Here is a 15,444-nt window from a genome sequence, read left to right as displayed (position 1 = left end):
CCTTTTGAATACTCATTTGAAGAGAAAAGTGGTGGGTAATTGTAATTCTATGTTTATTTTTTTTTATTAAAAAAATTACATTTTTGTTCTCTTAACGTACTAGATTATTTGATTTATACTTTGCTGAGCTTGATTTGTTACGTGGTATTCTCTCATTATAGGGTTTTTCACATCAAACATGTTTATAATGTTAGTAATGTAGTAATTGATTTTATTTAAAAAAGTTATTTACGATACTTGAAAACTGTAACATTTGGTTACAAACACCACATTTATTAATTAAAATACGCATTTGATGCTTATTCAAGATTACATATTTTTTTTGGAAACGTAATTAATAATGAATAAAAAATGTTAGATGTAGGAATTGTTATAAAATAATTGTTTCCATTTATTCAAGCTTACTCGAAATAAAATAATAGTGATTTATTAATATTTCAAAACTTATAGAATAAGAGATTCAAAAAATAAATCTATTTACCAAATAAGTTCAAATAGCTATAACTATTTAAACAATTATCTATTTCAAATCATTATGACATTTGCTTAGTCATTAAACAATTATTTCTATTCATACAAGATTATTTAAAATAAAATAATATTAATTTATTATTATTTCAAAAATTAATAAGAGATTTAAAAAATATTCTAATTTATCGAAACAATTCAAATAATTATGACAATTTAAAAAATTAACTACTTCAAATCATATTGACCTTTTGTTTTGTCATAAAACAATTATTTTTATTCATAAAAACTCATTAAGAATAAAATAATACTAATTTATTAATATTTCAAAAATTAATAAGTAAGAAATTAAAAAAATAAATCTGTTTATTGAACAAGTTCAAATAATTATGAATATTTAAATAATCATCTATTTCAAATCGTTATAATATTTGTTTAATAATAAAATAATTATTTCCATTCAAATAAATTTATTTAAAAAAATATTAATCTATTAATATTCAAAAAATTAGTAAGTAAGATATTTGAAAAATAAAAATATTTACCAAACAAGTTTAAATAGTTATTACCATTAGAACAATAATTTTATTTCAAATCGTTCTAACTTTTTTTTATCATAAAATAATTGTTTCTATTCACAAAATCTTATTTAGAATAAAATAATATTTATTTATTAATATTTCAAAAATTAATAAGTAAGAGATTTAAAAAATAGATATATTTATCAAACAAGTTCAAATAGTTATAACTATTTGAAAAAATATCTATATCAGATTGTTATGACCTTTGTTTAGTTATAAAACAATTGTTTCTATTAATATAAGTTTATTCGGGTTCCAAAAATTGATAAGATATTTAAAAAATAAATTTGTCTACTAACCAAGTTCTAATTGCTATGACTATTTGAATATTAACTATTTCAAATCGTCATGATCTTTGCTTGGTCATAAAACAATGTTTCTACTCATATAAATTTATTCAAAATAAAATAATAATTATTTATTAATATTTCAAAAATTAAGGAGTAATTGATTTACAAAATATACTAATTTATCGAAACAATTCAAATAATTATGATAATTTGAACAATTATTTATTTCAAATTATTATGACCTTTTGTTTTGTTATAAAACAATTGTTTCTATTCATATATGCTTATTCAAAATAAAATACTACTAATTATTCTAAAAATTAATAAGAGATTTAAAAAATAAACTTGTTTACAGAAACAATTTAAATAGTTATGACTATTTGTATAATTAACCGCTTTAAATTATTATGACCTTTTGGTTTGTCATAAAATAATTATTTTTTTCATACACACTTATTCGGAATAAAATAATACTAATTTATTAAAATTATGAAAATTAATAAGTAAGAAATTTAAAAAAATAAATCTATTTACCGAACTAATTTAAAATAGTTATGATTATTTGAATAAATTTTTATTTCAAATTGTTATACAACCTTATTTGAATTAAACTAATATTAATTTATTTCTTTTCCAAAAAATTAATAAGTAAGAGATTTAAAATATAAATATGTTTTTTGAACCAATTCAAATAATTATGAATTTTTTGAATAATTATTTATTTTAAATCATTATGACATTTTGTTTCATTATGACATTTTGTTTCATTATAAAACAATTATTTCTATTTTCACTAGCTTATCCATATTTTAAGCTTAGTATTTATAAATAATTATAATTATTTATAATTATTTGAATTATTTTGGTAAATTAGTATTTGTTAAAATCTTTTACTCCTTAATTTTTGAAATATTAATAAATTAGTATTATTTTATTTCTAATAAACTTGTATGAACTGAAACAATTTTTTTTAACTAAATAAAAGTCACAACAATATAATTATTGCTCAAACCATATATATTATTTGGAATTAATAAGAGATTTAAAAAATGAATTTGTTTACCTAACATGTTCAAATCATTATGACCTTTTGTTTTGTTATAAAATAATTATTTATGTTCTAATAAGCTTATTTGGAAAAAATAATGTATTAATATTCAAAAAATTAATAAGAAAGAGATTTAAAAAATAAATCTATTTACCGAATAAATTTAAATAGTTATGATTATTTGAACAATTATTTATTTCAAATCATTATGACCTTTGTTTAGTCATAAAACAATTGTTTCTATTCGTACAAGTCTATTCGAAATAAAATAATACTAATCTATTAATATTTAAAAAAATTAAAAAGTAAGATATTTAAAGAAAAAATTTGTTTACTGAATAACTTCTAAGGGTTATGACTATTTGAACAATTCAAATACTTATGACTATTTAAATAATTATCTATTTTAATAATTTACCTAAACAAGTCAAATACTTATGACTATTGAAACAATTATCTATTTCAAATCGTTATGACATTTTGCTTTGTCATAAAACAATTATTTTTTTCCATACAATCTTATTCAGAATAAAATAATACTTCTTTATTAATTTTTTAAAAATTAAAAAGTAATAGTTTTAAAAATAAATATAGTTTTCAAATTAGTTTAAATAGTTATGATTATTTGAACAATTATCTATTTCAAATCGTTATGACTTCTTGTTTTTTTCATAAAATAATTGTTTCTTTTCATACAAGTTTATTGAAAATAAAATAATATTTCTTTATTAACATTTTAAAAATTAATAAGTAAGAAATTTAAAAAATAAATATGTTTTTTAAACTAGTTCAAATAATTATGACTTTTTTGAACAATTATTTATTTTAAATCATTATGATATTTATTTCGTCATAAAATAATTATTTTTATTTACACAAGCTTATCCAGGTTTTAAGCTCAGTATTTATAAATAATTATAATTATTTATAATTATTTGAATTATTTTGATAAATTTGTACTTTTAAAATTTTTTACTCATTCATTTTTGAAATATTAATAAATTAGTATTATTTTATTCTTAATAAGCTTGTATGAATATAAATAATTTGTTTTTACCAAACAAAGGTCATAACAATATAATTATTTTTCAAACCATTTATATAATTTAGAATTAATAAAAAATTTAAAAATGAATATGTTTACCTAATAAGTTCAAATCATTATAAACTTCTGTTTTGTTATAAAACAACTGTTTTTGTTCTAATAAACTTATTTGGAAAAAAAAAACTAATGTATTAATACTCATAAAATTAATAAGTAATTTAAAAAATGAATCTATTTACTGAACAAATTTAAATAGTTATGATTATTTAAACAATTATCTATTTCAAATCGTTATGATCTTTGTTTAGTCATAAAACAATTGTTTTTATTTGTATAAGCCTATTCGAAATAAAATAATACTAATTCATTAATATTTCAAAAATTAATAAGTAAGATATTCAAAAAAGAAATCTATTTACCGAACAACTTTTAATGGTTATGACTATTTGAATAATTATTTATTTGAACAATTCAAATAATTATGATTATTTGAACAATTATCTATTTCAAATACTTACCAAAATAGTTTGATTACTTATGACTATTGGAACAATTATCAATTTCAAATCGTTATGACCTTTTGCTTTATCATAAAATAATTGTTTCTTTTCATACAACCTTATTTAGAATAAAATAATATTTCTTTATTAATTTTCTAGAAATTAAAAGTTAATATATTTAAAAAATAAATATGTTTTCTGAGCTAGTTCAAATAGTTATAACTATTTTAATAATTATCTATTTCCAATCATTATGACTTTTTGTTTTATCATTAAACAATTGTTTCTATTTACATATGCATATCCATAATAAAATAATACTTATTATTAGTATACCAAAAATTAATAAATAGGAGATTTAAAAATGACTTATTTATCGAATAAATTCAAATAGTTATGACTATTTGAAAAATATCTATTTCTGACATCGAAATGTCTGCACATCTTACAACTTGGGCTGAGACTAAAGTAGGCTTATCCAAAAATAAGATGGGCCTATCCTTGGTCCAAATCAACACATAAATAAGGTAGGCTAGAATAGGGAGATTGTGTTCACACTAGCTGAAAAAAAAGATCATGAATATGAATGGGATTGTGATCAGGTTCAGGAGTAAATGGATAGATTATGTTCATATGCAAATCTCATGATTTTAGACATGATTCTAGCAATGCAATCTGAAAGTTTCCATACTTGGAGGGATGTTCCTAACCTATATATTTTCTATTATTCTTTGGTAAAAGGTAGAATAAAGTTTTTTTTATCCTTAAGTAATCTTTTATATTGTCTTTCAAGTTATGTATCTCTTAGGTGGACTTCCTAGCGTGGTTAACTTTTATTATTTTGTATCTTTGATTAGAATTCTTAGGGTGGTGTTTCTGTATCCCTTAGTTTTTAGTCTTGGTAGTGAACTTTTATCCATTTTAATCCAATAATCATATTCTGCCATTATTCAATTTTTTGTGAGTTTTTCTGTTTGCAGTTAATTTTCACATTTCAAACATTAATTCCTGATATCAAATTGGTATTAGAGCTATTACAGGTGATCATCATCAAGTAATAACAGAAGAGGTTGAAGTCATTACTGACGTTGCAACAACTACTAATGTTGACACAAGGGATGCCCTTATAGAGAAGATACGGTAACAGATCCTTTAACTACAACATCAGTTGTATATACAAGAAGAAAGAGAAAAGATAAGGAGGTAACAAAGAAGAAGTGAAGAAGTGAAGAAGATGAAGGAGAAACTAATCTATTCTATAAAAATAATAGTGATTTTGATGATAGCACCCTATCTCACCCATGGTAAGTTAGAGACTATCTACACAGAAACCAACTTCAACCTAGCATATTCAATCCAAAGATAGAAATTTTTGAGTTCAAAGAGAAGATGTAATCCGAAGAATTCTTAGATTGGCTATACATGGTGGAACGCATATTTAAATACCATGATGCTCTTGAACATCATAAGGTTAAGCTAGTGGCCATCAAACTCAGAAAAGCATACATCATTTTGGTAAAAAAATCTTAAGAAGCAAAGAGAAAAAGAAGGTAGGAGAAAATTTACAACTTGAGAGAATATGAAAAAAGAGTTGAAGAGAAAGTATCTCTTAGATAACTTTTGGCAAGATGTCTTCCTTAGGTTCCATAACTTGAAGCAAAGAGATCTTTTAGTAGAGGAGTATACGGTTGAGTTTGACCACCTCATGTTAAAGTATGAATTAGTGAAATAGAAAGATTAGACAATTGCCTAGTATCTTAGAGGATTGAAAAATGAAATAACTAATATGATGCAGCTAAAACCTTATTAGACTTTCAATGATGTATGCAAACTTGCCCTTAAGGTAGAAAGACAACAAAAGGAGGCCCGTGGTAGTAGCTCAAGATTTGGGTCTATAGAAAGCTATATCAATAAATGTGGCTTATCCAAAACTATTGTTCCTCCTAAGCCCAGTCTAAAGTAACCCCAAAAGAAAGATGGAACCTCAACAAGCAAGCCTCAATTTATTGTATAAACCAAAAGGTGTTTTAAATGTCAAGGGCTTGGACACATTGCTTCAGAATGCCCAAACAGGAAGATTGTGACTCTAGTAGAGTAAAACTTGAAAGAAAATGAAGAGAAGCTAGCTGAAAAGGGTCAAAACCTTGAAGAAGAGAAATAAGTAACCTATTGTGATTATGGAGCATCCTTAGTCATACAATGCAGCTTAAGTACTGTACCTACTAAAAAAGAAAATTGGTTGTGTAAAAGTGTGTTCCACACTTGATGTATTACCCATAGGAAGGTATGTGATGTTATAATTGATAGTGAAAGTTTTGAAAACATTGTTTCTACCTTTATGGTGCAGAAATTAGGCCTCAAAACAGTGGATCACCCTCAACTATATAAGCTATATTAGTTACAAAAAGAAAATGAAATCGAGGTTAGCAAGAGGTGTTCGATTCCTTTTTCTATAGGAAAGCAATACTAGGATAAAGTGTGGTTGATGTAGCTTCAATGGATGCTTGTCATTTATTGCTTGGAAGACCTTGGCATTATGACATGAGGGTTATTTATGATGGTTACCTTAACACTTACACATTTGTGAATGATGGATGCAAAATCATCCTAGGCCTTACCAAGCCCATGGTGATGTCAAAACCAACCAAAGGGAAAAGAAGTAGTTTGTTTACCAAGGCCAATTATAGAAAGAAAATTAAAATAGGTGGTACTGTGTATGCTCTAGTGTTGATTAAGAAGAATAAAGATAGTGAAAAGCCTTCTGCAATGATACAACTATTGTCATAACGTCTAGATCTGGGGATCTATCGCTAGACATTGACTTAAAAGAGTCGTCACCAATCTTTTTTATTTAGGTGCAATTGGCCACCTAAGGAATCTGTCCATTTTAGGGAACACCTAAGTTTAAGGGTCCCTAAAAGAATAGGTTTAGGTCTACTAACCAGAACAGGGTTCGGGAGTTCGATTACGTGTGAGAAAGGTTATAGCACCCTCACAACGCCCATCAAAATATGGTACCAGCTTAAATTTATGTTATCCAATGAGCCTTAATACTTTTAGCAAGTAATTAATTATTGGAAATTATTCTCAATTGACTCTAATACTTTTAGCAGAAAATTGAAAAAATTCCCTCACCTCAGGAGTATGCAAGAAAACTATTGTTTTACTTACAGAGGCTCCATCGTCGGATTATTTAACATTAAAAAAATAAAAAGAAAAAAAAATGATTGTTTTTGTGCAGGAAAAATTGATACTTTCAACTTTTCTCCAAAAATATTCTTTTGAAACTTTAATTTCGAGGAAAATTGATACTTTCAAATTTTCTCCAAAAATATTTTTTAGAAACTTTAATTTCGAGGAAAATTAATACTTTCAACTTTTCCTCAAAAATCTTTTTTTTTGAAAATTTATTTTTAAAGAAAATTGATACTTTCAACTTTTCCTCAAAAATATATTTTTTTGTTTTATTTAAAGAAAATGAAATAAATAAAAATAAATAAAAATAAATAAAATGAAAATAAACAAAAAAACAGAAAAAGAAAGAAAAAAATTAAACAACCCTAATATAATAATAAAAAATAAAAAAAAAACCTGGAGCGGCTCGGCTTGGCTTGGCTTAAGGAAGAAAAATGGCTTGGATCAGCGGCTTGGAGGTGTCGGCTCAACTCGACTAACGGCTCAGAGGGGCGAATCACGAGCGAGTCAAAAAGCGGGTCGAGCTCGGGTCGGGTCGGATCTTGGCAAAATGCGCGGATCCTCTAGGTTACTTAACGCAGAAACGACGTCATTTTGGAAAGGTATATAAGGCTGATTCCTTCGTTTCTTCAGCAGAAGCCTTCTCTCCTCTCTTTCTCTTTTTTCCTTTTCTCTCCCTTCTCTCTAAAATTTCTAAAGAACTGCGATTGAATATTCACTGGATTCTAGAAAATTCATCGAAAACTGGGTAGCTAGCCAAAAACTTCAAACTTGATCGGAATTGTTGTCGAAAAATTCAACTTTCGTCAAAAAATTCATCGGAATCTAAAAATTTTTCAAAAATTTCCAGAAAAAAAATTCGCAAAAAAATCTCCAAAAATTTTTCCCTATTCCTAAAGCTATTCTAAAGCTTCTAAACCCTTTTCCAGCTTTCGAATCTCTTCTATCTGCCTTTTTCTCTCAACCAGTACTCTTTTCCTTCTGTTTTTCTCTGTGTGTTTTCTTTGATTCTAAGGGTCCTTTTATAAGGATTGATCAGAAGAGTTTCTGATCAATCTCAACTCCTCTTTGGATTGAGATTCAATCATTGAATCCAACATGGACTTTTCTGATTGAATCTCAATCCAATCTTCAACCGAATAAATCAAAAAAATCAAATAAAAATATTAATGAAAATAAATCAAATAAATCAAAAAATTAACAGATAAATTAAAATTAAATAACAGATAAATTATAACATATAATCTGATAAATAAACATATAAATATTAACAAAAAAATAATAATAAGGATATATATATATTAATAAATACATAAGATAAAAATAAAAGAAATATATATATAAAAACAATAATAATAATAAAAATAAAATAAAATAAAAATATAAAATACAAAAGTAAAAAAAAAAAAGAAAATAGACTTACCTATTTGGACTAGGCCCAATTGATCCAGGCCTGGACCAAATTGGGTGTCTACAACTATTATTGACAGAATTTTAAGATGTTGTTCAGAAGGAGTTACCAGTTGATCTACCACTAATGAGGGACATTTAACACTACATAAACCTTATCTCAAGAGCTGTTCTACCTAATAAGGTAGCTTATAGGATGAGTCCTAAAAAGCGTATGAAATGAATTGGTGAGAAAAGGAATGATGCATGAAAACATGAGCCCTTATGCAGTCCCAGCCTTTTTGGTGCCTAAGAAAGATAGATCGTGGCGCATGTGTATAGATAGTAGGGTAATTAACAAAATCACAGTTGACTATTGCTTTTCTATTCTGCCCTTAGATGACTTGTTGGACCAACTACATGGAGCAACTATTTTTTCCAAGATAGACCTACGCAGTGGGTATCATCAAATCAGAATAAACCTTGGAAATGAATGGAAAACAACCTTCAAGACAAGGAATGGGCTCTATGAATGGATGGTAATGCCTTTTGGTTTATCCATTGCTACTAGTCCTTTCATGAGATTTATGAATCATATCCTTAAACCTTGTATTGGCATATTTGTAGTAGTTTATTTTAATGATATTCTGGTGTACAACAAGGATGAAGACCAACACTTAAATCATTTACACCAACTGTTTTGCATATTAAGGGAACAAAAACTTTATGCTAACCTTAAAAAGTGCAATTTCTTTACTTCTAACCTTGTATTTCTAGGGTTTGTGGTGTTAAAAGAAGGAATAAAGATGGATCTCAGCAAGATTGAGGCAATTGTAAATTGGCCAACACTAGCATTTCTACATGATATCCGAAGCTTCCATGGCCTTGCATCTTTTTATAGGCGCTTCATTAGGAGTTTTAGCTCCATTGTGGCTCCCATCATTGAATTTTTGAAGAATAAATTTTTAAGTGGACTAAATAAGCCTAACACAACTTTGAGCTCATCAAGACCAGGATCACTGAAGCTCCTATCTTGTCCCTACCAGATTTTGATTAACTGTTCAAGGTGAAATGTGATGCATCCAATTTTGGAATAGGTGCTGTTTTAAGTTAAGAAGGAAAGCTTATAGCATTTTTCAATGAGAAGCTTAATGATGCTAAGAGAAATTATTCAACCTATGACAAAGAGTTCTATGCCATATATAAAGCATTATTCCATTAAAGTCAGTATCTTTTTCCCAAGCCATTTGTGTTATATTCAAACCATAAAGCCTTGAAGTTTATCAATAGCCAGCACAAGCTCAACCGAAAGCATGCAGCTTGGGTGGAGTTTCTTCAAGCCTTTAACTTCACTATCAAACACAAATCGGGAACTCAAAATGTGGTAGTAGATGCTTTGAGTCGAAAGCACTCCTTATTGGGGACTATGGCTGTTGAAGTTCTTGGATTTGATGTGATCCAAAGGTTGTATGAAATAAATCTTTATTTTGGTCAAATTTGGAAAGAATGCAAGCAAAAACCATACAACTAATTTTTGTTGCATGATGGATATCTCTTCAAGGCTAATAGCCTTTGTATTCCCTCATGTTCCTTGAAACAGACCTTAATCAATGAGGCTCATGATAGTGCACTGGGTGGACACTTTAAAAGGGATAAGACACTTACTTTTTTGCAAGATAGATTTTATTAGCCAAGAATGGAGAGGGATATGATGAAACACCTTGAACGATATAGAGTGTGCCACATTGCTAAGAGTCATGGCCAAAATATCGGATTGTATACTCTATTGCCTGTGCCTAATACTCTTTGGGAGGATGTTAGTTTGAACTTTGTGATTGGACTACTCAGAACTCAGAGGAACAAAGACTCTATCATGGTGGTTGTGGATCATTTTTCCAAAATGGCCCATTTTGTTCTTTGTATCAAAACTATAGATGCTTCTCATGTTTTTGATCTGTATTTTAGGGAAATTATAAGGCTATATGGAGTTTCTATATCCATGGTGTCTGATCAGGATTCCAAGTTTTTTAGTCATTTTCTACGCACCCTTTGAAGAAAACTTGGCACCAATCTCAAGTATAGTTTTTCTCATCATCCTCAAACAGATGGTCAAATAGAAGTAACTAACCGCAGTTTGGGCAACCTTCTAAGTTATGTGGGAAAGAATATCAAGTAGTGGGATCTTGTTTTACCTCAAGTAGAGTTTTCCTATAATCGTTCACCAAGCTAAATCACTGGTTGCAGCCCTTTTGAGATGGTGTATGGTAAGAATCCAATAAACCCTTTAGATTTAGTTCCTCTCCCTACTAATCAACAATTTAGTAGAGATGTAGAAGAGGTGGCTAAGGGTATCAAACAATTACATAAACAAATGAAAGCTAAGATTTTGCAGCAAAATGAGAAATATAAAAAGGCAGCAAATAAGCATCGAAAATATGTAGAGTTCAAAGAAGGTGATTTGGTGTGGATTAACTTACAGAAAGAAAGATTTCCTTTAGGAAAGTTTGACAAATTATAACCTAAGGTAGATGGTTCATTTAAAGTCTTTCAACGCTTTGGGAAAAATGCCTACAAGATAGAGCTTCTCGACACTTATGAAGTATCTTTCAGCTTTAATGTTGTTGATTTATCACCTTACCATGACGAGAATACTAGTTCAAACTTGAGGACAAGTCTTTTCCAACAAGAGAAAATTGACACTGGAGTGTCTACACATCCTACAACTTGGGCTGAGATTAAAGTAGGCTCATCCAAAAATAAAATGAGCCTATCCTTGGTCCAAATTCACACATAAATAAGGTGGGCTGGAATAGGGAGATTGCGTTCACACTAGCTGAAAAAGAAGATAATGAATATGAATAAGATTATGGTCAGGTTCCAGAGTAAATGGGCAGATTATCTTTACATACAAATCTCATGATTTTAGGCATGATTCTAGCAATGCAATCTGAAAGTTTCCTTGCTTGGAAAGATGTTCCTAGCTTATATATTTTCTATTATTCTTTGGTAAAAGGTATAATTGAGTTTTCTTTGTCCTTAAGCAATCTTTTAAATTGTTGTTCAAGTTATGTATCTCTTAGGTGGACTTCCTAGAGTGGTGAACTTTTATTGTTTTGTATCCTTGATTAGAATTCTTAGGGTGGTGTTTCTGTATATCTTAATTTCTAGTCTTGGTGGTGAACTTTTATCCCTTTTAATCCAATGATCATATTCTGCCATTATTCAAATTCTTGTGAGTTTTTTGTTTGTAGTTAATCTCCATATCTCAAACATTAATTCCCGGCATCAATTTCAAATCGTTATGACTTTTGTTTTGTAATAAAACAATTATCTCTATTCATATAAGTTTATTTAGAATAAAATAATGTTAATTTATCAATATCCTAAAAATTAATAAGTAAAAGATTTAAAAAATTAATCTGTTTATCAAAACAGTTCAAATAATTATGACTATTTGAATAATTAACTACTTTAAATCGTAATTACCTTTTTTTATTTAATTATAAAATAATTATTTCAGTTCATATAAGTTTATTTGAAATAAAATAATATTAATTTATTAACATTTAAAAAATTAATAAGTAAGAGATTTAAAAAAATAAATCTATTTACCAAATAAGTTCAAATAATTATGACTATTTGAACAGTTATCTATTTAAAATCGTTATGACTTTTTATTTTGTCATAAAACAATTGTTTCAATTTATAAAAGTTTATCTAAAATAAAACAATACTACTTTATTAATATTTTAAAAATTAATAAATAAGAGATTTAAAAACTAAAACTGTTTTTCGAACCAGTTCAAATAATTATGACTATTTGAACAATTATCAATATTAAATCATTATGATTTTTTCTTTTGTCATAAAATAATTATTTTTGATCATACAAACTTATTCGGATAAAAATAATACTAATTTAATAATATTTTAAAAATTAATAAATAAGAGATTTGTTAGCCTTGAATTGATCCTTATTTTGAAATGACAAAATTAAGCTAAATAAGCTTGATCAAGATTTTGAAAAAGATTTATTTAGTACATATTCTTAAGTTTTATTATTTTGGTACTAAATAAATAATATGATTTTTAAAGTTTAAACAAACCTTTCTTCATGTGTTCTTATTTTTTAAATCAAAGGTATCTTTAAACATTATTTATTTGCATTTAAGGTGAACTTATTTATTTTTGGACTCAAAACAATCTTGATAATAATGGTTTTAAGAAATAGATTAACTTAAGAAAGTTATTTTACACGAATAAAGTTTTCCAACATTAAACTTGTTTTATTTTTTTGTATTAATTCATAAAGTTTTAATATTTAAATTTTATATGGTTGGAAAGCTCTTTGAGTCTACTTTCTAATGGATTAAACAAAATTAAAATCCAAATTTTCTAAGAAAGGATTTTAAATTTTTGCTAGATACTTTGCCATTGTCTAAAAACTACATAAAAAGTAGTTTTGAAAATTCACTATAATTCGTATACAATGAATTAGGTAATGAATTTTATATGGATAGAAAGCCCTTTAAGTCTAGTTTCTAAATCTTAAATGATTTTTCGTTTGGAATTGTATAACTAAAGATATGATCAAATTAGTGAATGGAGTACAAAACAAGAGACAATCACCCAGTTTGATCAGATTAATCCCCTTCCTATAGGGATCGATTGATTAGGGTTTCAAAGTGACTCGATCAATTCAACCCTTTAAAGGATCAATCCATTTTTTATACAGAAAGAATTTAGGGTTAAAAACTTATAGAAGGGATAGATCCCCTTACATAAGAGATCGATTACCTAGGTAAAGGATTGATCAGGTCCCTTACATGATCAATGGGTAGCCTTTGTTTAGCATGAATATTGGTCTTGTTTCAATTGACCCAATCGATCCCCTATATAAAGGGATCAATCCCCTCTTGCCCAGAATTCTTAAACAAGTATTTTCAACTCCAAAACCATCTCCAAAAGGCTAGTTCCTCATTTCTTCTATATTTTAGGCATTCCAACACACCAAAGAGGTTGATAAATCAAGACGGTAAGATTAAACAAGCCATATATTCATTCTCTCAAAGAAATCAAGAGTTTTAGAACTTTAAAGTCTATATCTTTGTATTTATTATATATAAATCATATTTGTTGTTTATTCATCATTTCCTTATATTTAAACTTAGTAAACACCTAGCCTTAGAGAAGTTGTTCTATTATTTACAAAATTACTTTTGATCTATAAAGGTAGAAAAGAACAAAAGATGAGGTATCTTCTTAAGAATTTCATACTAAGATTAGGTAAAATACTGCAAAGGGTAGAGGTTTTTATCTTAAGCTTTAGAGAGATAAAGATAAGGTTGTATTTTCAATTCAAGATTAGTGGATTAAAGTCTTGGGGTGGACAACCAAGAAGAAAGGATGTAGGTGCCTTGTGGAGAAAGACTAAACCTCTATAAATCTTTGTGTTTGATTTCTCTATCCCTATCTCTTTATTTTTATTGTTGATTATACATACTTCTAGATATATCAATTATTATCATTTGCATCATATTTTGATATTGATTTTAGTTTTTCATTCAATTATTTTGAAATCATTGTTTGGGAAGAACTTCGAGAAATCCAATTCACCCCCTCTTGGATGACCATCTCAATTAAAAAGCTAACAAGATTTAAAAAATAAATGTATTTGTCAAACCAGTTTAAATAGTTATGACTATTAGAATAATTATCTATTTTAAATCATTCTGACATTTTGTTTGGTTATAAAATAATTGTTTCAGTCCATACAAAATTAATTCAGAATAAAATAATAGTAATTTATTAATATTCAAAAATTAATAAGCAAGAGATTTAAAAAATAAATTTGTTTACCAAACAAGTTTAAATAGTTATGACTATTTGAATAATTATCTATTTAAAATCATTGTAACCTTTTGTTTTGTCATAAAATAATTGTTTCAGTTCATAAAAACTTATCCAAAATAAAATAACACTATTTTATTAATATTTCAAAAATTAAAAAGTAAGATATTTAAAAAAATAAAGCAATTTACCGAATCAGTTCAAATAATTATGGCAATTTAAATCATTATCTATTTTAAATAATTATTACCTTTTGTTTTATTATAACACACTTATTTTTTATCATACAAGTTTATTCGAAATAAAATAATGCTAATTTATTAATATTTTAAAAATTAATAAGAGATTTAAAAAATAATTTTGTTTACAGAACTAGCTTAAATAGTTTGACTATTTGAATAATTATCAATCTCAAATCGTTATGATCTTTATTTTTTCATAAAATAATTGTTTTCTATCAAACAAGTTTATACATAATAAAATAATATGAATTTAGTAATATTATGAAAATTAATAATTAAGATATTTAAAAAATAAATTCGTTTGTCGAATCAGTTCAAACAATTAAGAATATATGAATAATTATCTATTTCTAATCATTATGACATTTTGTTTTGTCCTAAAGCAATTATTTCAATTTATACAAACTTATTCAGAATAAAATAAAACTAGTTTATTAATATTTCAAAAGTTTATAAGTAAGAGATTTAAAAATTAATTCTATTTACCGAACCAATTCAAATAATTATAACTATTTAAATAATTATCTATTTCAAATTGTTATTGCTTTTTGTTTTGTCATAAAATAATTGTTTTTGTTCATACAAGTTCATTAGAAATAAAATAATACTAATTTATTAATATTTAAAAAATTAATAAGTAAGAGATTTAAAAAGTAATTCTGTTTACCTAACCATTTCAAATAGTTTTAACTATTTATATAGTTATCTATTTCGAATCATTATAACCTTTGGTTTTGTAATTAAATAATCACTTCTATTCATATTATTTTATTTGAAATAAAATAATACTAAATTAATAATATTTCAAAACTTAATAACTTAAAAAAATTAAAAAA

The 15,444-nt window shown here is 26.1% G+C and overlaps 1 protein-coding gene across 1 annotated transcript; it reads left to right on the top strand.

The window, feature by feature from the left end:
• Nucleotides 1-9,322: 9,322 nt before the first annotated feature.
• LOC149518626 (uncharacterized) lies at nt 9,323-10,206 on the top strand. Its single transcript, XM_089761426.1, has 3 exons — nt 9,323-9,582; nt 9,807-9,969; nt 10,117-10,206. Exons 1-3 carry the CDS (start codon nt 9,323-9,325, stop codon nt 10,204-10,206), a joined length of 513 nt encoding a protein of 170 aa, XP_089617552.1.
• The last annotated feature ends 5,238 nt before the right edge of the window (nt 10,207-15,444 follow it).

The sequence above is a fragment of the Durio zibethinus genome, chromosome 5, assembly GCF_047325235.1.
Source record: "Durio zibethinus cultivar Kanyao isolate XHJ-2024 chromosome 5, ASM4732523v1, whole genome shotgun sequence".
NCBI lineage: Eukaryota > Viridiplantae > Streptophyta > Magnoliopsida > Malvales > Malvaceae > Durio > Durio zibethinus.
This window is presented reverse-complemented; position numbering and strand designations above follow the sequence as displayed.